At 36.6% G+C, this 22,572-nt stretch overlaps 1 protein-coding gene across 1 annotated transcript in view; it reads right to left on the bottom strand.

The window, feature by feature from the left end:
- bmpr1ba (bone morphogenetic protein receptor, type IBa) overlaps nucleotides 1-22,572 on the bottom strand; it is an 87,827-nt gene that overhangs the window by 3,482 nt on the left and 61,773 nt on the right. The window contains exons 4-11 of the mRNA XM_030143192.1: nucleotides 7,346-7,508; nucleotides 6,866-6,965; nucleotides 5,613-5,715; nucleotides 4,435-4,531; nucleotides 4,171-4,309; nucleotides 3,146-3,338; nucleotides 966-1,263; nucleotides 582-757 (exon numbers count right to left, since the gene is read on the bottom strand). Coding sequence (XP_029999052.1) covers nucleotides 582-757; nucleotides 966-1,263; nucleotides 3,146-3,338; nucleotides 4,171-4,309; nucleotides 4,435-4,531; nucleotides 5,613-5,715; nucleotides 6,866-6,965; nucleotides 7,346-7,508 — 1,269 coding nt within the window. The remainder of the gene's footprint in view (nucleotides 1-581; nucleotides 758-965; nucleotides 1,264-3,145; nucleotides 3,339-4,170; nucleotides 4,310-4,434; nucleotides 4,532-5,612; nucleotides 5,716-6,865; nucleotides 6,966-7,345; nucleotides 7,509-22,572) is intronic.

The raw sequence follows: 22,572 nt of genomic DNA, 5'->3' as shown, positions 1-22,572 counted from the left end.
TGAATACAAGCTTATTTTTGAGACGTTTAAGGCTCAAGTGATGATGCCCACATTATACTTTAGGTTGTTTTAGTTTAACAAGGCTAATTTCATACATGTTGGTGAACAAACAAGAAGTATAAATGTGGACAGGTATAAAATTCACTCTGGTATGTGCTGCTTCCCAACTGGAAGGGTAATGAACACTAATAAAAAATGCAGTTGTGCCAAACAAAATCAAAATTGCACCAAAAGTTGGCTTTCTGTTTTATTCTTTTTTTTTTTTAAATTGTCAGACATGTTGTATTTGTTTCTGAAGAATGGTGAAGAAAACAAGATTAGATTAGATTAGATTAGATTAGATTAGATTAGATTAAGTACAACTTTATTGATCCTATGATGGGGAAATTCACTGGGTAATGCAGCAACAGGATATAGAGCAATAAGGCTTGCAGAATAATATGCACTAATTTGCAAATCATGGTTTGTATTTGCAACCCAAACTGTGTAAGTGAATTTGTTTGTTAGTTACATTTTTGCATAATATTAGCTTGATCCCCCATAGTTTTTTGTGTGTGGAGTTGGACCGTAGAATTAAGTACCTCCTGAGACACAACGGCGAGCGATCTCCCATAGAATGAGCCCAAAGCTGTAGATATCGGCCATGATGTACGACTGAAAGTGGCTTCTGTTCAGAGTTTCGTCGAGAACCTCCGGAGGCATGTAGCGCTTCGTGCCGACCCTGGTGTTGGGGGGGATGTCTACCTCGTTGGTGTCACTGCAGAGATCAAAGTACAAACTTTAATTAAAAAGATTAACTCACTTGACTCCATTAACTGAGCCCAATCCATAACCCTTTGATACATTATGAGTCCAAAATACTGTGAAACATTTCTGATTGAAATTCTTCGAAACACAATTCAAAATGAGAACTAAATTAAAGCAACAGTAACAGCTGTTTTTTTTTTTTTTTTTTGCACATTCACCTGATGAACTTGACGGCCAGTCCTAGGTCAGCTATACAACAGGTCCCATTTCTTTTCACCAGTATGTTCTTACTCTTCAGATCCCTGTGAGCAATTGCGGGTTTGCCCTGTGTACCAAAGATCTCAGTGTGGAGGTGACAAAGGCCTGACACAGAAGAGTAAGCCAATCGCAGCATGGCTTTATTGTCTAGAGTTGTTGACTTGAGGTAATCATACAAAGAGCCGTTTTCGTGGTAGTCTGTGATCAGGTAGAGCTGAGTCCAAGAGCCAGTCCCTTTGATATCTGCAGCGATGAAGCCTGTGAGCACAATGGAAAGAGAAAAAAAAAAAACATTAAGAGAGAAAGAACTTTTTAGTTTGAATCTTGAACCATGTTTTAATGACGTCCACAAAACAATAGAGGAAAAAAAAATCATGCAGAAAATTCAACCTTTAACTTTGTTTTTAAGATGCTTTGACCTTATAATTAATACATTCATCTTAGAAATTGTCTGCTTTGATGGATTTAATGACAAACATTTTTTTAATCATCAACATTGCTAGTGTTGTAGTCAAAATGAAGTGTGTATTATCAACAATAGAAGGCACCAATGTGCACTGCAGCATCTTCTTTGTTTTCTGGTTTACTGGCGAGTGATCTTTTGCCCTAGTACTTAATTGCTATGCAACTTGTGGTGTTTAATTATGCAAGATTGGCTTTGCAGTCTATTGTTGTCTACGTTTTAATTTGCTGTGGTGTGTATTCTCTTGGCTATAATTGATCTGTTTTGGCACTAAGTGCAGTGTGGTGCAGCATAGATAAACATGGACACAGGCCAAATCCATTTACAGGGTATTCTTAAGCAGTGATGACGTTTTTTGTTTTTTTTTTAATGTCAAGATTTCAGTATTTTTGCTGCCAAATGTATAACTGTGATTACATTGATTTGTCACAATCATTAATCTTTCATCAGTAGTTTAGTATGACTCCTCCTATGTATCTTAAATATTTAAAAAGAAATATGATAAATGATTTCTAAATAGGTATATGGAAGATGAGGGATAAAAATAGTATTGTCCCAAACACCTTTCATCATTTCTTTGAATTAAGAGAGAGTAATTATGACTTCAGAGATCTTTATATGAGTGAATAGATTAAACTGAGGACAAATGTGAAGTCTAGATGGACTTTATGGAATGGACCTGATCATGAATTTAAGTTATTCACTCCTTTGACAATGTTAAAAAAAAAAAAAGCCTTAAGTTTAAAATCATTTAGGAATATTGAATTGAGATGGTAGATATGTTTTTGTTGTTGATTTTTTTTTTTTTTAGGTGTGAATACTCGATGCTGTACACATTTAATTTAACCCTTTCATGCATGAATTATGAGAACCTTAGTCAAGATTTTTTTTCTTGAGTGTTTTTATTCCTCCTTAGGCATGAAAAAACAATGCAATCAAGTTTTTTTTTTTAATGGAGTTACAAAAATGTCCATGCATTTAATTTTTGAAGTAAAGAAACATGTTTAAAACCCAATATCAGAAAGTGATATAAAAACAATGAAATAATAACATTTTTAATGCTGCTAATCTGATGTTTTCTCTCATTTTAACATATTCTAATGCTAGTTATTACTCACTTCATGGAGATAATATGCAAAAAAAAAAACAACCCTGATTTTGTGTAAGAAATCACAATTGATTTACACTCAAACATGTTTCTGCAGATCAGGTTGATCAAAAACAGCAAAGTTTCAGTAATGGTCTGAATGTCAGTGTATAGGATGATGCATAAGTGTCCACTGTGTTGGCTAATATGGAACTAAAACCACAAAATCCATGAATATACAATAGAACAGCTGTAAAATAACTGTCCACTGTAGTGACCACCATGCATGAAAGGGTTAGTATAAGCAGTGTATCAGGTGAAAAGGATAGGCAAAAAAATAAACTTTTGCCTCTCGCCTATTCTGTTTTTTGGTTTGTATGTTTATTATAATTACTGTACTAAGTGCAATGATTAATGTACAAACCAAAAATAAATTCATTCATTCATAGATATTATCCTCTCCATTAACTTAACATAATATGTTAAGTTAATGGTTAAAAGTTAAAAGTTAAAAGTTAAAAGTTAAAAGTTAACTTATTATAATATAAGAGTGAAAGAAAAACAAGGGGAGCAGAGGCAGGACATCTTACCCAGTATGTTCTCATGTCTCATCAGGACAGTCTGGTAGATCTCGGTCTCTCTGAACCAGCTGGCCTCCTCTGTGGTAAAGAATACTTTAACGGCAACTTTTTCTCCCCTCCACCTGCCCATCCACACCTCGCCGTACCTCCCCTTTCCGATCTGCTTCACCATCTGAATCTGCTTGGCTATTGTTCTCTGCACCTGTACAGCAAATAGTGAGAAAGGGTTTCTATTAAACTTTACATCATTTTTTTTTTCTTGAAACACATTTGTCATTTTTTGTTTGTAAAAATCAGTAACTCAGTATTAATGCTCCTACTATGGTGATAGGAGCTCCTTCGGCACATATATATATATATATATATATATATATATATATATATATATATATATATATATATATATACAGGGTGGGGAAGCAAAATTTACAATGAACATTTAGTTGTTTTTTCTCAGCAGGCACTACGTCAATTGTTTTGAAACCAAACATATATTGATGTCATAATCATACCTAGCACTATTATCCATACCTTTTCAGAAACTTTTGCCCATATGAGTAATCAGGAAAGCAAACGTCAAAGAGTGTGTGATTTGCTGAACGCACTCGTCACACCAAAGGAGATTTCAAAAATAGTTGGAGTGTCCATAAAGACTGTTTATAATGTAAAGAAGAGAATGACTATGAGCAAAACTATTACGAGAAAGTCTGGAAGATACTATTAAAGAAGAATGGGAGAAGCTGTCACCCGAATATTTGAGGAACACTTGCACAAGTTTCAGGAAGCGTGTGAAGGCAGTTATTGAGAAAGAAGGAGGACACATAGAATAAAAACATTTTCTATTATGTAAATTTTCTTGTGGCAAATAAATTCTCATGACTTTCAGTAAACTAATTGGTCATACACTGTCTTTCAATCCCTGCCTCAAAATATTGTAAATTTTGCTTCCCCACCCTGTATATATAAACAAGACTGACGCTGGTTCGGCCACTTCATGAAACATTTCTTTATTAAATGTAATGTAGGTATCTCACCAATAGAGGGAGCCCTGAGCCTGAGCCTGAGCTTTGCGACTGCTCTATGAGGTCCTTCAGAGACTCTCCTGGGGGAATGTAGGTCTCGTCCTGCTCCAGTCCAATACTGTAACGTGGACGAGACTCTTGACGCTTATACCTGAAAAACACATTTTTTTAATACATTATGTAATGAAAGCAGAAAAAATGTTGTAGTTCTATATAGTCGAGTGTTTCTGTAGGTGACAGAGGTTTGTTACTTGTATGTTGTTGGGTCAAAATTACCTGAAGTAGCAGAAGATGATAATGAGAGCCAGTATTATGCTGCAAACAGTGACTGAGATCAGCAAAGCCATGTGGTGGATCTTTCCATCTACGTAGACTGGAGAAGGGAGGAGGCAGAGTAGAAGAGTTGAATGAAATGGTGGAAAAAAGAACAAACGAAAAGTAGAAAACAGTAAAGGGTAATAGTATGACGTAAATGTTAGTGAGGGAAAATGCTTTTGTTGCTTTTGTTAATAAAATTGAATGGAACACAACTTTCTATGAAAAATGCAGCAGGAGATATTTTTACTCAAAAAAAACCCCAAAAAAACCTGTAACTAATAAAAAAAAAAGAAAAAAAAAAAAGAAAAGAAAATTACTCTAAAATCGTGGAAAATGACACCAAGAAATCAGTCATCCTTACACAGTGCTTGAAAGAACCCAGTAAAGGATAAGAGTATGAAGTAAACGTTAGTGAGTGAAAATGCTTTTGTTACTTTTGCTAATAAAACTGAATGTAACACAGCTCTCTATGAAAAAAAAAAAAAAAAAAAAAAAAAAAAAGAAAATTACTCTAAAATCGTGGAAAATGACACCAAGAAATCAGTCATCCTTACGCGGCACTTGAAAGAACCCATGTACTGTAAATCAAGTACAAATCATATTTCACTCATCAATTTTTCATTTTCTTCTGGCACAAAGCCCCTTCCCTTAAGGCCCCAGTCAACAGCCAGAGGAAGCCCTCAGCCTAGTCGATGAATTCTCTTCCTGATCCCCTATGATAGGGTTTCAGATTGATGACTCTGCCCTGGGTGTCTGCTGGGGCTCGAGATTTCCCTGGGAATCTAGGTTTACTGTCTCTCAAATACACAAAAAGACTCCTCCTCACACACACATAGAGTATAGTGTTGTACACAGTAGAGACCTCGGTATTCTCTTGACACCCAGCTCCGTTCAGGACAGTTTGACAGTAACTTCCACTGTCTCGGCCACTTTAAACGCCTTTGACTCCCTGACATTGTCATGATATCGATATGTGATATCTGTAATAGTGGGTGCCATAACACCATCACTCACAGCTTTTGGCCCTGTCTATGTCACTGTCACCTGCCAAGTACGGAACAAGTGGCTCTTTAAAACTGTTCTTGTGTTTCATTAGCGAAAAAGGGTTAAAGGGGGCTGAAAGGAGACGGACTTACTAGGTGGTTTGAGGGGTGGCAGTGTAGGATGCAGGTTTCTGTTACAGTAATCTTGGTCTGTACAACATTCTAGGGATCGCCTCTGACGAGAGTTTGATGTGTCCTGCAAAACAGAAAGTGCATATTTACTTCTAAATAAAACAAGACTGGTACATCTACTTTATTAACCCATAAAGACCCAGTGCTACTTTTTTTTTTTTTTTTTCTCTATATTTGACTTTTCTTAAGTGATTTATCACCATTTATTATTATATTATCCTCTATATTTTGTGTTTTGTCAGTGTAAAGCATGTATTTTCCTATATTTAATTCAATGATCATGTAGATGTTCATAAAAGCTCAGATTAAAATTGAGGGTTATTATATCAAAAACAGAGAAAACTGAAGAAAAAGTGATTTTTTTTCAGTAAAATCTATCATTAACTGAACATAAATCAAGTTTCTCCATCCACTGTCATTGATCCAACTCCATGGGTTTTACTGGTGAATCAATGTTGTAGAAGATGACAGTGTTTCCATGGTAACTACAGAGCCTCTGAATGTCCAAATGTCCAAACTGCATTTTACACCAATTATTTACATGGATTGATAGGATTAATGGATCAACATGTATGTTAAACAGTTACATCAGCAGATGTTTAGGTCTTTATGGATTAAACCAATAAATTGTCAGATAATCAATCTACCATTTCATTAATTAGTTAACTGCACGGGTCTATAATTTTTTTTTATAAATCATCTGCCTCAGAGATTAAATATGCTAATTCTTCCATACATTGATGAATTGAAAAATAAATGGCTAAAGTGCTGGTTAGCTGTTGCTGATATAAATATGATAAAGTGTTATCAGTCATATATATATTAGTTTATGTACATTTATACAATAGATGTATAAATCTTCCACTAGAAAGAACCTAAAAAGTGAATGTATTCAAATATGTAACAGTGTTTTGAAGTAGATGTGGTAGCTCTGATTTAAATATTCCTGTTGAGCCAAACCCATTCTCTCATTAATTCTCACAATTTCACATTTTGACCCACGAATGTATGTTGGAAACTACAACCAAACCAGCATTTTTGACTTTATTAGTGATTCAAACTTTTATTCTGGGAGTATTTTACTTACAGACCAGTCGCTGTAGTAATAAATACTAAAAGAAATGTGAATATTTCAAGGTTTCCACTACTTTCCTTCTTCATTATAAAGTGAAAAGCTTTGGATTATAGACAAATAACATTTTGCAGTGACTCACCCGACACTGAAACTCTGATCCGACCAGCCCTAAGCATCCTGCAGTTAGGACCGGGACCCCTCCCTCCTCTTCTACCATGGTAAAACAGTAGCCGTCCGTCCTAAGAGAAGATTTATCTATGATGAGTAACAAGCTACACCGTAATATATCACAATATATCATCATTTTAAGAAAAGCATTCACTGATCTGCTCTTATTATGTCTGGCATGGACATTTTAATTTGAATTCAGTGGATTCTTGTTTTTTCAAACTACTATCATTATTATGTCCGTACAGAAGACAGTTGTTATATCACCATTAATAAAAATATAGTAAGTAAATATTAAAATGCACAAGAAAAAATAATGAAAGGTTGCACAACTGTTGCATATCACCATAAATAAACATATAGTAAGTAAATATCAAAATGCAGAAGAAAAAAAATAATGAAAGGCTGCACAACTGTTGCATTTGTTGGTTTTGTGTCCTCCTTCCAGTACCTGCATGTGTTATTGGTTGAATCTTCAGGGCAGTGGTGATTACAGTGACACCACAGTAGCCTTTGGGAGGATGAAGCAGGAGCTATGCTGCCACTGATCTCCTTCCCACTCTCTACTGCCTCCTTATTGGATGCTCTTAGCAGCATACTGTCCAATATGTTGCCTATGAAACAAGACGAGAAGGAGAAAACAGGAGAAATTTAGTCATGAGTGAAAATGTGACATTTTGCAACACAAAAATGTACAAATGTGTGGACTGAATATTTGATGAGCGGTGTATGGATGTAAATGGTAGATGCTACTCTACACAAACCTTCATCTTTATACTGATAATTATAGATAATTATTTCATCTGAATAGGACTGTGCATAGCTTCACAATCTTTTCATTTATTTACATGCTTAGGTTAGTGCTATTTCACTTCAACATGGTAAATATCTGATGATAGGCTATATATTTGGATCCTATATTTAACGTCTGACACCTTTTTTTTTCATCATATTCACTTCACACCAATCTGTGTTTGCATATTTTCTTCTTTTTTAAGTAGTAGAAACCCCAATATAAGTGAAAAACACAAAGAAAATCCTGTTGATACAGAAACAAATTATGGTATTTGTCATATAGAAAATAAAATCGAACCGAAGTGAAACTCGATAAACAAATACATGTGGGATATAAATTAGGAAAAGCTAACGTTAAGCCCCAACACCTGACACTGTAACGTGTTCATTCACCACTGTTATTTCTTCAGCCTTACAACTGATACAGCCCTTAAGATCTGGAACGAAGCTCTTGTACTGGCTACTTATCCTATTTCAAAGGGGCACCTGTTTGTCACTTGAGGGGGAAAAAAAGCGATCACGGAAGTGTCTTTACTTCATGGCTTTTAAGACTTTCATTCATTCCAGCATGATCATTGGGACCAGATGCCTAACAGCTGTGAGCAGAGATGGTCCAAAATCAGCACAAGTCCTTCCTCTCGGAATTAAACCAACAGCAGATACAGCATCTGTACCTCGACTTTGCTATCTTTCTTCCGCCTTATCACTTCTTTCTCACGTTCAGATTCCGTTTTCAGTAAATTCTTCTCACACAGGTGGAGGAGAATTAGTTCATCTGTCATGTTATAGAAGAAACTGAGAAACATGAATGTGTTATGTGCTTTGATTTTCTCTCCAGTATCTATAGTATATTAGAGCGAATATTTGTAAAATCAAGAAATACCTATTTTCTAAATGAGAAAAAGAAAAATTACATAAAAAGAAGATGCCAGAAAATAGAAATAATCTTAATTTGCATTTTCTGGTGGTAGGATGAATGCTTAATTGTCACAAAAATGTTGAGGTTTTTTGTAATATAGTTGGGTGCGTCAGTGAAACTGGTCCCTAAAAACAGGACATGGGGCTAAAAATTCAAACCAGATGTAGACTAATGTTATGAAGAAAGTTTGGAAGCACTTTGTTTTTTTAGTTTTTTTTAAAAATAAATATTTACTGAGATAAAAGGGAAACTATTTTTAAGATAAAACACATTTTTATATTTTTTAATATGATTTTTTACACAAAAATCAGCATGGAACACGGTACAAAGGACACAAAAATTACGCTCTATTTTTTTTAAAACATCTTTTTATTCTTTCATGGGTACATTTTGGGAATTGAACTAATTTTGCAAGGCAGAGTGTTTCACAAAAATGACCACTGTTGCAAAATCCCTCATGATTTATTTATGTTTAAATGGGCAGGTTCCGCTTGTAACACAAGTGGACACGATGGGCTACACATGAAACCTGGAATGAGACTGAGATTCACGAAAAACCGACATGTCTTGATAAAAAAAAACACTAGGATCATCACATTTAACACAGTATTTTTATTTATAGCATATAAGACCATTTACAGCCATGTTTTCCTGATCAAATGCACTGACACCTCAGTAGCTTTTCATGTCCCAATTTTGGTCCTATTTTTGGCCCCAATATTTGATTCGAAATTCCTTAATTTTGGGATGGCTCAGAGCAAGAGCATTATTTTTTTTTGCATTTATCTAAGGTTGTCATTAGGTACATCCTGGGGGGATATATGTCTAAATTTCTCTTTTATTATTGGGTGTAAAAAGCTGGCAAAGTGCCAGGTACCAAAATGTACCCAGTTTCATAGAAGCACCCAGTTCTAAGCTTAAGAACCATCTGGAGTAAAAACTAAAATGTCTCTTGGTCATATTTATCTGAAGTCGTGGCCAAAAACTGCAGCACGTCACTTCTTTGTCCTTGTGTTTTGTTATTGCGTATTTTTGCTTCAGTCTGCACAGCTGTGAACTCTACTAAAGTCTAAGTCTGAAGTCAAAACTTTATGAAAGCATTAAGTGTGATTACTTCAAACTCACCACTGAACCACATCCAACTCTTCAATTTTGTTGAGTGTGTTACACAGAAGAGCCTGTTACCAGAGACATCAAAGTCTGTTCTTACACAGATTGGGTATCACCATTAGAAATCTAACTAATCAGAATATGGTGGAAATAAAAGACATTCTACTAGGTGGAACTGAGGTTTTCTTTCTCCTAATGGCACGTGAGAGCTGTTCACAGGAAGTAAGAGGCTGAGTAGATACTGCATCAGGAATAGTGGTCAGTGCAGAGTAATAGGAGCAACCACAGGAGGAATATGGGATATGTTTGTCCACCATGAGATGCTCCAACATTTTCAGTGTGCTGAGGCCTTAATTCTGCACATATTTGGTTTTGACGATGGTGATGACAGTGAGTATGCTTTTAAACATGTCAATTCACGATGAGATGTATTGGATGCATAGGCCATGGCACATGATTCAGATCATTTTCATGCTCAACAAGCCATTCAGTGAGCCCCCATGCCCTCTGGGTAGGGGGGCATTGTCACTGTAGAACAAAACCACCCATCAGAGTAGAACTGTTCATCATAAGATAAAGGTGATCAATCAGAAGCTCAGTGACATTTCCCTCTAAGGAGACAAATGGGCTCATACTATGCCAGTAAATACCCCCCCAGAGCATAGCAGAACCGCTAAACCCCCTGACTGTAGGAGGTGCATTCAGGCCTGAGCCCTAATCATCTACACGTGCACTTCTCGCAGAATACAGTCAAAGATGCCTCATCTGTTTTCCCTTCCATATCACACATCATCACATGAGCGCCGCAGACATGAAAATACCACGGTTCACACTTTATTTACTGATGCTCCTTCTATAGATTTACGTGCAGATGTCACTTTTGTCTCTATTCCTATTAAAACACTAGAGCTAAGCAGTCTTTGTGACTGAAGCTGCTGCCATCTGTGCCCCAATAATGATCCCTATTTCAGAGCCATTCAAATCTCCTCCTCCAACTGGGTTTTTATACATGATACAGAGCATGTACCTGTGTGGAAACATCTGCATTCCACATATTTATACTGATTTTTTCATCGTCTCATCACCAATCTAGTACTACTACTACTACTACTACTTCAGTAAAACCATCTTGGATGAGAAGGAAACTTTAAAATGTGCTATATATTTTCAGGGTGGTTACAGACTGTCAGTCAAATGTCAGATAATAGGTATTATCTTCTCTTTCATCTGTGCTCAGCTGTCTTTCACTACATCAAAGTACTTCCTCTGGGGAAAAATGGTTAAACCTCTTTAATGGACTTAAAAGCACAAGGACATAGATATACACTAGTACATACACATTTTTACTCAAAGAAACCAATGCCACTCTGAGTGCCGAGGGCGAACAGGGTATTAATTTCGACCACGTCTGAGTCTGAGTGTGACAACCATAAGTCACCAATGAACACATAAACCACAACTCTACAGTGACTAAGGATTATGTAAACCGGTAATTTTTCTTGCATCTAGTTTAAGGATATACTGTCTTCTGGCCTCACTGCAAAATCTAAATCTTACCAACTGTATTTTTCTCATTTCTACTCAAAATATCTCATCACACTTAAAATAAGACACAATCACCTAAAGAGTAATTTTTCAGTGAGATATAACAAATTATTTTTAGACAATAGATCTTGAAAATCTTTATTTCAAGAAATCTTACCAAGATAATTTTCACTTGTTCCATTGGCAGACTTTTTTTTTTTTTTTTGGCTTAATTCAAGATTGTTTTGCTTAATTCAAGAGAGTAGTAAGATTTTTGATTTTTGCAGTGTGTAAATCATGTATTTTCCTATATTTAATTCACTGATCATGTAGATGTTCATACAAGCTCAGAGTAAATTCAGAGGTTATTATATCACAAACAGAGAAAACTGTGGAAAAAGCGACTGTTTTTTTTTGTAAAATACATCATTAACTGAACATCAAGTCTCCATCCACTGTCATTGATTCAACTCCATGGGCAGGGACAGACTGAGACTGAAAAAAGGCCCTGGACTTTTTCCAAAATTTAGCAAAATTAAGCAGAAAAATCTGCCAATGGAACAAGTGAAAATTATCTTGGTAAAATTGGTTGAAACAAGATTTTCAAGCTCTATTGTCAAAAAATAAGTTCTTATATCTCACTGAAAAGTTACTATTTAGGTGACTGTGTCTTATTTTAAGTGTGATGAGATATTTTGACTAGAAATGAGAAAAATACACTTGATAATATTTTGATTTTTGCAATGCTCTGTTTGCCACATCATAAAAAACACATTAATCTGTTTCATAAACCAGTTTAATGCTGCCAACTATGTGAGAACTGTAGAGTTACATTTCACTTTTGTCATATTACAGGAGTATGAATACTGAAAAAACACTATTCCCTCACAGTACATCCCATACTGGTCAAGCTAACATTGTAACTTTGTGTTTATCAGGAAGGTCTGTGGAACTCGGAGGTGTGTAATCATTTTCATCTGACAATAGCAGAGATTATCTTGTGTTAAGTCCTGGCTATATTAGCTGTTAGCCATTATATTGTATGGTGTTTGTAACATCTGCCATCTTGTTATGCTCCATTATCATGTCACATACAACGACATAGATGTAACGTCCATGTAACATAAGGAGATGTGATGGTTTTGGATCAGTTCTGCATCATGTCTGCAGACACTTTCTACACATCATCAGTGTTGCACCAGTTACATTTTTATTGCTATTCTTTTCCTTTAATTTGTTACTCTGATGAGCATCCTCTCTGTCTATGACTACCATAACTCATGAATGACTGCATCAATATTTATGACATTTGACTGAGTGTACCGACTGATTGAATATTATCTACAAGTAATTACATCATGTCTTCTCCATGTGGAGATCATGTTTTCCATCTTATGTGTTTTACTGTCTGTTATACATTGTTTGATCTTTAATAATCTGTATTTCTGAAATAATGAGGCTTATGTGATACTGATTACAGGACTCTAATGTTACCAGAAAGATTCAATTGTATAGTAATAATGAGACAGTTTCTTCTAAATACCGGCTGTTTAATGGATGAAAAGCTTCATTTCCTGCAATTAAAGTGAGTGAAAACCAACAATTTAAAAGCATCTACTAGTTTTGTGCACAAAATTTAAAAAAATCAGTGCATGTTTCATATTGTAGCCACTCTTACCCTCATTACAGTAGGTTCATATGAACAGTTTGTGCCTTATTTGTGTTTAAAACTACCAGTAAAAGAATAATCCATGCCTTAGCTGAAACAGGAATTCACTGAATTTACTTTTCATCGTGCACTTCCTTCTCTAAATGTCTCTCTTGTACACACTGATAATGTGTTGACAATACTGGAAAAGAGGGACGGGCGGGTTTAAAGGGGTCACATTAACAATTGACTGATTTGAGAGAAAGGGAGTGAGGAAGAGTAGGAGGGGGAGAAGAAAGGGGGATTAACAAACAAGAAGTGACAGAGCTGCGGGGAACGGGTGGGCAGTTTAGCGGCACACAGAGGGGACAGAGCAGAGGCCACCGGCCTTTTCCAACCTTTCTCTCACTCTCCCCCCCCCTACTCACTAATGCTCACTCACTTTGTGCTCACTCACTGCCCACCTCTGTGTGTCCTGTTTCTTTCTTAACCTCCTCTCCTCTCTCCTCCCTCTATCCTCCTAAAGAAACTAAACTTCACATCCTTTTTGTTCCCCATTCAAACTGTTTTTTTTCCCCTCCTTTTTGTGCCCCCCTTTACTCCTTTAGTCTCCCTATCTACTTGTACCCCACCCTCTTCCTCTTCTCATCTTCCACTTTCTTTGCTTTGTCCTCTCTATGTGAGTCCGGTGCATAGTCATGTGAGGTGCTGCTGTGCTGTTGACAAAACACACAAGCCTTTCACATCCATCCAGCACCTGCGATCCCTGGCTATTTGCTCTGTGTGAGTGTCTGCACGTATGAGCGTCTTGAGAAACGGACGGAATAAACAGAAACTGCACAGTAGAATGAAGTTTAACAATACTTCTACAATCCAAGTGACTGACTCTTTACTTACAAATGGATTTAAGTAACAACATCAGTAGACTGGAAAAGCACTCAGAGAGCATAGACCTCTGCCAAAGCAGATCAGTCCCCCCCCCCCCCCTCCAAATCACCACCAAAATGTAATCATTTGTTCCTTGTGCCAGTATCAACATTTCCTGAAAATTTCATCAAAATCCTTCCAAAACTTTTTGAGTTATCTTGCTAACAGACAAAAACAAAGAGACAAACAAAGAGACAAACAAACAAACAAACAAACAAACAAACAAACAAACAGACAGACAAACAAACAGACAAACAGACAGACAAACCCTGATGAAAACATAACCTCCATTGTTCCTTGGCAGAGGTAATAAAACAGAATCGCAGAATGCACATTAGATATATACACACTACTTTTTTTTTGCATCCCAAATTCAATTAAACATATATGGTGAGGTAGGAGCAGTGCAAAAATGCAATCCCATCAATTCCAAAGTTGCACTAATAAAAGATATGTGCATGAATAAGTATTACCCCGTTTAAACTGTCGTACATTTCACACATCTCTACACTTCATCAGACAAATTACTTGATCATAATTCACAATCTGCCTTAGAGCTCTCTCCGTTCTTGTCAAGCATGTGAAGGAATCCCACTTCTCTGAATCTTTATCTTTATCTGTATCTCTATCTCGAACCGAGTAATTTTTGCATTAAAGTTTTTTTTTTTCCTTCTTACTTTCCATCTTTAACTACTATGTTTCACTCTTTTTTCCAAGTACTTCGAAATATTTCACTTGTACGAGGTAGTTTTTACACATGCTGCATTCATCCGTGGGAGGGAGAAGGAGCAAGGTCAAATATTTTGTTTTCTGACAAAGCAGGAAGGCTCTGACCCTGCATGTTCCTCACATCTTATCTTCAAGCATAAGAAACAAGGTTAGGCGATATGGAGTTTGGAAGATTTGCTTTTTTTTATTTTATTTTAAAGCTGCAGTGCTTGGTAGTTTTTTATGACACTGAACAAAAAAAACATGATTACCCTGCAGCATATTGTCTCAAGTGGTCTGAGAGGACATGAGACTTCTGCAATTGATACTTTTGCTTTCAGGCTGTAGAAAATGTGATGCAGACTTTGATAATCAGTGGTGTTTTCAGACAGGTAAGGGTTAAATATGTAGTTACTGATCATTACAGAGTTTATCAGATGTGTCTGGAAGTAGAAATGTGGAAAAGGGGGTTCACTTTTCTATTATGCCTCCTTATTTTTATGTTAAGTATGTTTAATTCTTGTGTTTTCCCTTCTTATTCCAGCTCCTGCAGCTTTAATTGAAACACGAATGTCTGACAGAGATGTTATAGTGTGAAAAGTGTTATATTTATTTAACACTGTGCAGAAAACTAGCAATTTCATGGTGTAACATGCAGCCAAAAAATACCTTAAGGCTGCATCAATGACCTAGAACAGGGGTGTCCAACTCATTTTAGTTCAGGGGCCACATTAAGCCAAATTTGATCTGAAGCGGGCCAAACCATTAAAATAATAGCATCAAAACCTATAAATAATGACAACTCCAAACTTTTCTTTTTGTTTTAGTGCAAAAAAACATATTAAATAATAAAAATATTTTTAGATTTACAAACTATCTGAACACAAAAGACATGAATACCCTGAAAAAACTAGAATAAGTGCAATTTTCATGATATATTGCCTCAGCTTCTCATTTATACATGTCAGATCAGATCTACAAAGGCACAAAACATTTAGTAACAGGCAAAATATTGTTAAAAATGTACTTAATTTTCTTTAGACAATTCAGGTTGTTCATATTTGTTCAGGTTATTCACGTTTCACCATCAGCTAGTTTGTAAATGTAAACATTTTCTTAATTTAACATTATTTATTATACTACAATAAATAAACAAAATTGAAGTTGTCATTATTTACAGGTATAATATAATATTATTTTTTCACATTAAACCAAAAATAATATTTTGAGTCATTATTTTTAGGTTATTATGCCTTTATTTTACTTGCAAATTCATCCCACGGGCTGGATTGGAACCTTTTGTGGGCCGGTTTTGGCCCCCGGGCCACATGTTTGACACCTGTGACCTAGAATATACAATAATAACACAGTAAACAGAAAGAATAAGAAAATGTTGTTATTCTACATCTTAGGTCCAGATTCTCTAAAACCTTTCACTGACCAACGGGGATTCAGTCCAAACCTCTCCGAGTATCACTTATGTCAAAACATACCACAAGTCAAACAATTTGTGTCCTTAAACTGGCCGAATTTCCAGGCACTTCACTGACACCATAATTGTTTCAAGCTCTTTCAGGAAAATGGCCTTTCAGATACTGGTATGAGCTTTCAGGTCTCCCCTACAGGGTATTTGAAGCTTGATGGCAGGATATAGGGGCCACTGTCAACACGCAATTAACAACTGTGGCCCCATGAACCCCCCCCCCCCCCCCCCCCCCTCCAAAAAAAAAAAAACCTAAAAGGAGTCTTTTCAACAGATGCCGCTTTGTACAAACTACAACAGAAAAGAAAGAAGAGCACATATATTAAGATAGGCAGCAGCGGGGACAGAGATGAGGGAGAGGGATATTGTGCTTGTGATAGAAGGATAAAGAGCAGAGATTCAAAGAAAGATAGAAAGACAGACAGAATAACAGAGAGCGGGAGAACATATTCATTAGTTATCCTGGCCATGTCAAACAAGGCCTACTAGAAAAGCCCTTTCACCGAGCCCGTGTAAACACTACCCGCCTCCCCCCTCCACTTAAGACACACTCATTTGACAAAACTGCTCCCTTTCCCCCCTTCCTTCTCTCCCTTCTCCCCTAAGTAGCAGTTCATCTTCCTGGTGTTTGACAGTGCCGTCTGTACAGCTGGAGAAACATGGAGGGTGAAAGGTTTTCTGCTGTCATTTTCTCCCTCTCGTACATTTTTCCCCCCTCTCTCTCTCTCTCTTTCCATATTTCCATGTACTTTCGATGTCTGGTCTTATCTCAACTTTCTTCCTGTCACCGCTGAGACAAGACGAGCCATCCCACATGTGCAGGAATGTCTTAATGAACCATATTTGTGATGCAGAGACTGGATGCTGGGAGGCTGAGGATGGCAAAAATTCACTGTAAAACAGAATGTTGTGTCTTTGAGTTGAGTGACCATGCTTTTGTTTCTCACAGTATTCTCATCCTAATTGCCATATTTGACCATGATAAACTGACACTATTTTGAGTCACAGGGACAACTAAAATTCCAGCCACCATTTTCTTTTTCACTGTACAAACTATGGCTGAGGCTCGTGAATGCCAGAGTGACAGAAAAAGCTTCTAAGATGAATGGATTTTGGAGGTACAACAGAAGTAGTGAGAGTAAGGGGTAAAGAAAGGAGACAAAAGGGAAAAAGTTTCTTTCTAACAACAGTCTGTTTTCAGTCCTGCTGGAGCTGCATAGAGCCGGTCATTCCTCCAACACAAAGACATCATCAACGCTTTTTAAACCATTCCTTCATTATGTCACACTGATGAATGATGCAGTAATGAGCCAGTGCCAGTCTTTGGTTATACAGCTGTCATCTGCCAGCTTCATGCTGCAATCAGCGGTGTGTGTGTATGTGTGTGTGTGGTTGTGTGCGTCTCTTTGCCATGGATGAGTGACAGGTACACAAGGATGCCGGATCTCTGAGTTCATTCCAGAAGGCCCTCAGCGCTCCCTCCGGAATACACGGAAATGATGAAAAGGTCCTTTAAGGAGGTGTGAGAGAGAAGGACAGAGAGCAAAGCAAAGATAAAGAGAGACCAGCTGGTCTCTTCATCAAACGCTCCTTTGCTCCTTCTCATGGCCATCTGCAGGCTCCTACTCATCACAAAACAGCCCACATTAATTCACAGACACTGGGCATCCGGCGGGATCAAGGAGCTATGGCTGCATCTGCACTTACAAAGCGGATGGTTCAAATCTGCATGAAAACTTTACTGATAGGAACACATGCCACAACGTAAGGGTAATTTGTCAGAAAGTTTATACCGGGCACAACGTAAAGGGTCAAGCAACTGAACAGAGGAAGATGTGTACAAAATGCTTCAAAAGTCAGCAAAAATCACATGCTGGAAACCTTGGATATAAAGATTTTTTTTATGTTTTTGGGACCAAATGACCTCATATAATAAAAACAGAAACTTCCACCTATTGGGATTATTTATGAGTTTTACTGAAACATACGTTATAAGAACCTATATGTTAGAGTAGTGAAACACAACATAACTCAAGTTGACATTCCTTAATTAAAATTCACATCTGCATTGAGGATCCTGTAAATGTACTAATGCAAGCATAACCATCAAAAATGTCTACTGATTAAAAAGGAATTTACATTAAAGTTCACACAGAATTTTTGCATTTCAGAATTTATGCAAAGAAGATGGATGACATCCTCCCACATCTCTTTTCAAATAATTCTTATTGAAGATGAATGAACTGATCTCCTCCAGATCCGTGAAAGCAGCTGCTCTTTACTACCATCAGACAAATGTGTCTGTCACAGTGGAATGTTTTACCGCATGTAAGAGCATATACAGAGAAACGGCACACACTGTGCCTAACACTAAATGAGTGTATCAGTGTAGTTGTGCAGAACATACTCTATTGCAACACAAAACACACCACTATATACACAAAAAAGACTTGAAAACTGTTTACTCTGTCATCAACGGTGATGTTAATACATCGACTTGTCCCAATGGGTTCATTAAATTTGTTGTGTTATGATAGAAAAAACAACCAAAGCTGACACCAAACAAGTTCAATTGAAGGTTTCTTGAGGCGTTGAATCTCCTGCTGTTTATTCACATTGTGGGTGGGTATGAACATGTTTTCATGAAACATATGGCTTTGATGTTGGAAACAAACCTTAATAATGATTTCCTTGTGCAATAAAGCCATTCTTTATATGCAACTCCCAATTAAACATCATACAAAACAAAACTATATACATTAAGGATAAGAAATAAAGAAAGAGATATATGTTTTAAATGCATACTTAATCTATATAACGGAAATCTGTTTTTTTTCACCAAACATAAAATACCTGGACTATAATAGACTCTAATACACAGCCATCATTGAGTAAGATAACTACATTGGGTTACAGTATACACACTCGCCCAGTTCATTCAAACTTGGCAGCTATTTTTAACACATTGGATATGCTATTCCCGTGATATTGTCATGTGACTCATTGTTCCATCATGGTGGTATGCAAAAATCATGCCTATAAACTGATAAACAATAGCCGCGCACCGGCCAAGTCGATACTTGGCCATGACGAATATAACAGCCCAAGTTTAGAATTGGAGGAATGTGTTGCTCGTACCCACACTGCGCTGAACAGAGCCATTAAAAACACATAAAGACGCACTATTAGGCAAAACTCACATACACGAGCTAAAGGTGTTTGGGCAGAGGAGGATGACAACAGCACAGGAGGGAGACTGTGCATTTTTGCGTGATGAAATCCTGTGCAGTTTGATACAGCAGGTATGAGATCAAGTCATATGATGTCACATTTTTTACAGCAGACATGAAAATGTTTAGAAAACTTAACAGCTATCAGAAATCAGTCCACTTAAAACAACACTGACATACTTATAATGCCACTCCATGGTTTTCTCATGTCTCAGACCTGTCCGAATGCATCTTTTCTAATAGATTTTATGACTTAATCAGCTCCTTTTTCTTCTTTTCCTGTGTTTTCTTTTGGCTGCCACACTTTAATGATAACCAAACACCCTTAAACGGGATGTTTAGTTTAAAATGAGAGCTATAAGTTAATCAAAACTTCCCTCTTTTCTTAAATAAACACTGTGATACTCAACAGCTGCTCATCGGTTCATCAACACAACATCCTAGCACATACACACATATACTTCTTTTCTCCCTGGCAAGCTGAGAAATTGCTCTACTTAAAAACATACTGTGCATTTTAAATAAATAAATGCTCAAAGTAATATACAAACTTCAAATGCACAGGAAATCGCAGAGAAAAGCATAAGATACAGAAGAATTCAGTGTAGACAGTGGGTGAAAGATGAATTATAGTGCAAAAGTAGCAAGACGAAGAAAAGAGAAGTTTTTTTTAGCAGACTAATATGGGAATTAAATGACATTTTAAAAGGTTTTATGTGTGTCTGGCATTTTGATAACCTTAATGGCTCAATAAGAAAAACAATGCAACAGGTTTAGTGTTTCCTTTTATTGAACTAGTCGCCACATAAACAGTGTTATTACAATTAACTTTTTCTACATGCAACCCTGACTAAGTGATTTATATCCATTTTATTATAATAGTTTCCTCTGCCTTTTGCATTTCACTGAAAATCTAGTATTTATCTATACCTTATCTAAATCAAAACAGAAAAAAAATGGGAAAAAAACACTTTTACAGCAAAATATACCATTAACTTAAGGTAAATAACTGTCTATAACCACTATCATTTGTTGTACTACATGGGTTTTACTGGTGAATCGCTGTTGCAGAAGATGACAGTGTTTACACGTTCACTACGGAGCCTCTGAACGTCCACATGTGTCATATCAGATGATGCTATTATTAAACACTTTAGATCAGTAGATGCTTTTGTTCACCAGCGGCTGTTTAGGTCTTTGAGGGTTAGGATTAAACCTCAGATTTGAATGTTTCGACACTAAATATAGAATAATGCAAGATATATGGACAATATGGAAACCTGAAGAATTACTGTGTGTCTTAACTCTATGGTACTGTGTCAAGGACCATCTAGATCAGGGGTGTCAAACTCATTTACATCACAATTACATTATGAAAACGTTTACATCTACAAAGTTTCATTAAAAATGTTAATAACATGAACAACCTGAGATGTCTTAAGAAATATAAGTGCAATTTTAACAAAAATATGCCTCAGTTTATCATTTACACATGTACATTACAACATACAGATCACAATGAATTTACAAAGACGCAAAACATTTAGTAACAGGCAGAATATTGATAACATTTCTCTTAAGACATTTCAGGCTGTTCATATTTGTTCAGGTTATTTAGATTTTTTATGAAAGGATAGTTTCTAAATGTAAATATTTTCACGTGATTTAACTTTTTAATACTAAAACAAAGGAAAAAATGTGGAATTGTCATTATATCTTGGCTGGGGTGCCGATAAGGGGGGTAAACATGACAAACTCATGGGGCCCAGTATTTGTGGGGGGCCCATAGAGCAGTGGAGGGGGTCCAGTGGATACAGGTTAGAAGATGTGGAAATTATGTGTACGATCCGCTGTATAAGAGAGGCATAGAAGTCAGGAGTTGGACACTGAAAGCATGATAAGTTTCAGTTTTGTTTCACACTAACGCAAGTGACATTATTCATGCCCCCCCATGGTCCGATAGATTGAGAAGATACTCAATTTAAGAAGTGTCCACAACGATTATGCTTTTATGGGGCCCATAATTAGTAGTGGCGCTCCTCTTTCTAGATTATGATAGTATTTTACTGGTCGGACCCACTTCAGATCAAATTGGTCTGAATGTGGAACCTGAACTAAAATGATTTTGACACCCTTGATTGTTAATATATTCAGGGTCATTTTTGCATTTCACAAATTCATCCCACGGGCCGGATTGGATCCTTTGGCGGGCTGGTTTTGGCCCTATGTTTGACAACTGTAATCTAGAGGAAATAAAATCACACAGAAGTGGTAAAAAATCTGCCAGTTGGTCCAGATGCCACTAACTAGGCTCTCCTTGTGGACTGAAGTGACATTTTCTATTAACTAACACAAATAGTTGATAAAACTGGCCTGGGGTGCTTTTAAAAAATCACTTTATTAGAAAATGAATGTTTCCTACTCAGAGTTATCTCACTTTAATAAGCAAGTAATTTAAAGAAACTGCTCCTCTTGTTTTGACTGAACCAGTTCTCTGCACTGCGTACTTGAACATATTACTGCTTATTGTACAGAAATTTCTCCTGGCTGCTTATGAACCATCTCAAGCGCAGGCATTTCTGTAAATTTAGACTGTTTATTCAGGCAGCACGGGTTCATTTTCATTTAACTGTTCTGGATGCCAGGTTCTGCCAAGGGATTCACAGGCTTAAAGTCAAGTCTGTCTGAAGCTTGTGCAGATTTGTTCTGGTGCATCACAGGAGCAGAGACCACAGCACCAAACACAAATGTTTGTTCTTGTTGCTTTAAAGGGCTTAAACCTTGACGAGACAATCTTGACTGGATTCATATCATGGAATTACAGTGTTACTCGACAGTGGCAGTGAAACACAGAGTAAAACAATACAGCATAACTAAAGGCTCCACTGATATACACTCATATTTATTGCTCTATAGCCCTGAAGACATCCTTATCTTAATCTTAACCACAACATTTAACAGTTTTTATGCACCAGGGTTTTAATTAATTCATATATCAACATATTTTCAGACATGTAGACTTTGTTGTTGTTGTTGTTGTATTTTTTTTTACCTGGGCACTGAAAGACAATCCAAACTAAGGCAAAGTGCAAAAGAGAATTAAATGATATATATTTTTATAAGGTTGCTCCAAGTGAGAATGGATCCATATTTTTTTCAGAGGACCAAGCTGGTGCAAATCTATTCTGACCTTTTGTTGAACATGAATTGCAAATATTGCAAATGTGCATCGCCGTTGGTGTGAACAGTTTTGATGTTAATATCTGCAGGAAAGTATTTTGTATTTTTGTGTAGCTCTGTTAGGCCTTAAAGTTAACCCCAACCAAGAGCCAAG

Source organism: Sphaeramia orbicularis, chromosome 9 (assembly GCF_902148855.1).
Source record: "Sphaeramia orbicularis chromosome 9, fSphaOr1.1, whole genome shotgun sequence".
Classification (NCBI taxonomy): domain Eukaryota; kingdom Metazoa; phylum Chordata; class Actinopteri; order Kurtiformes; family Apogonidae; genus Sphaeramia; species Sphaeramia orbicularis.
This window is presented reverse-complemented; position numbering and strand designations above follow the sequence as displayed.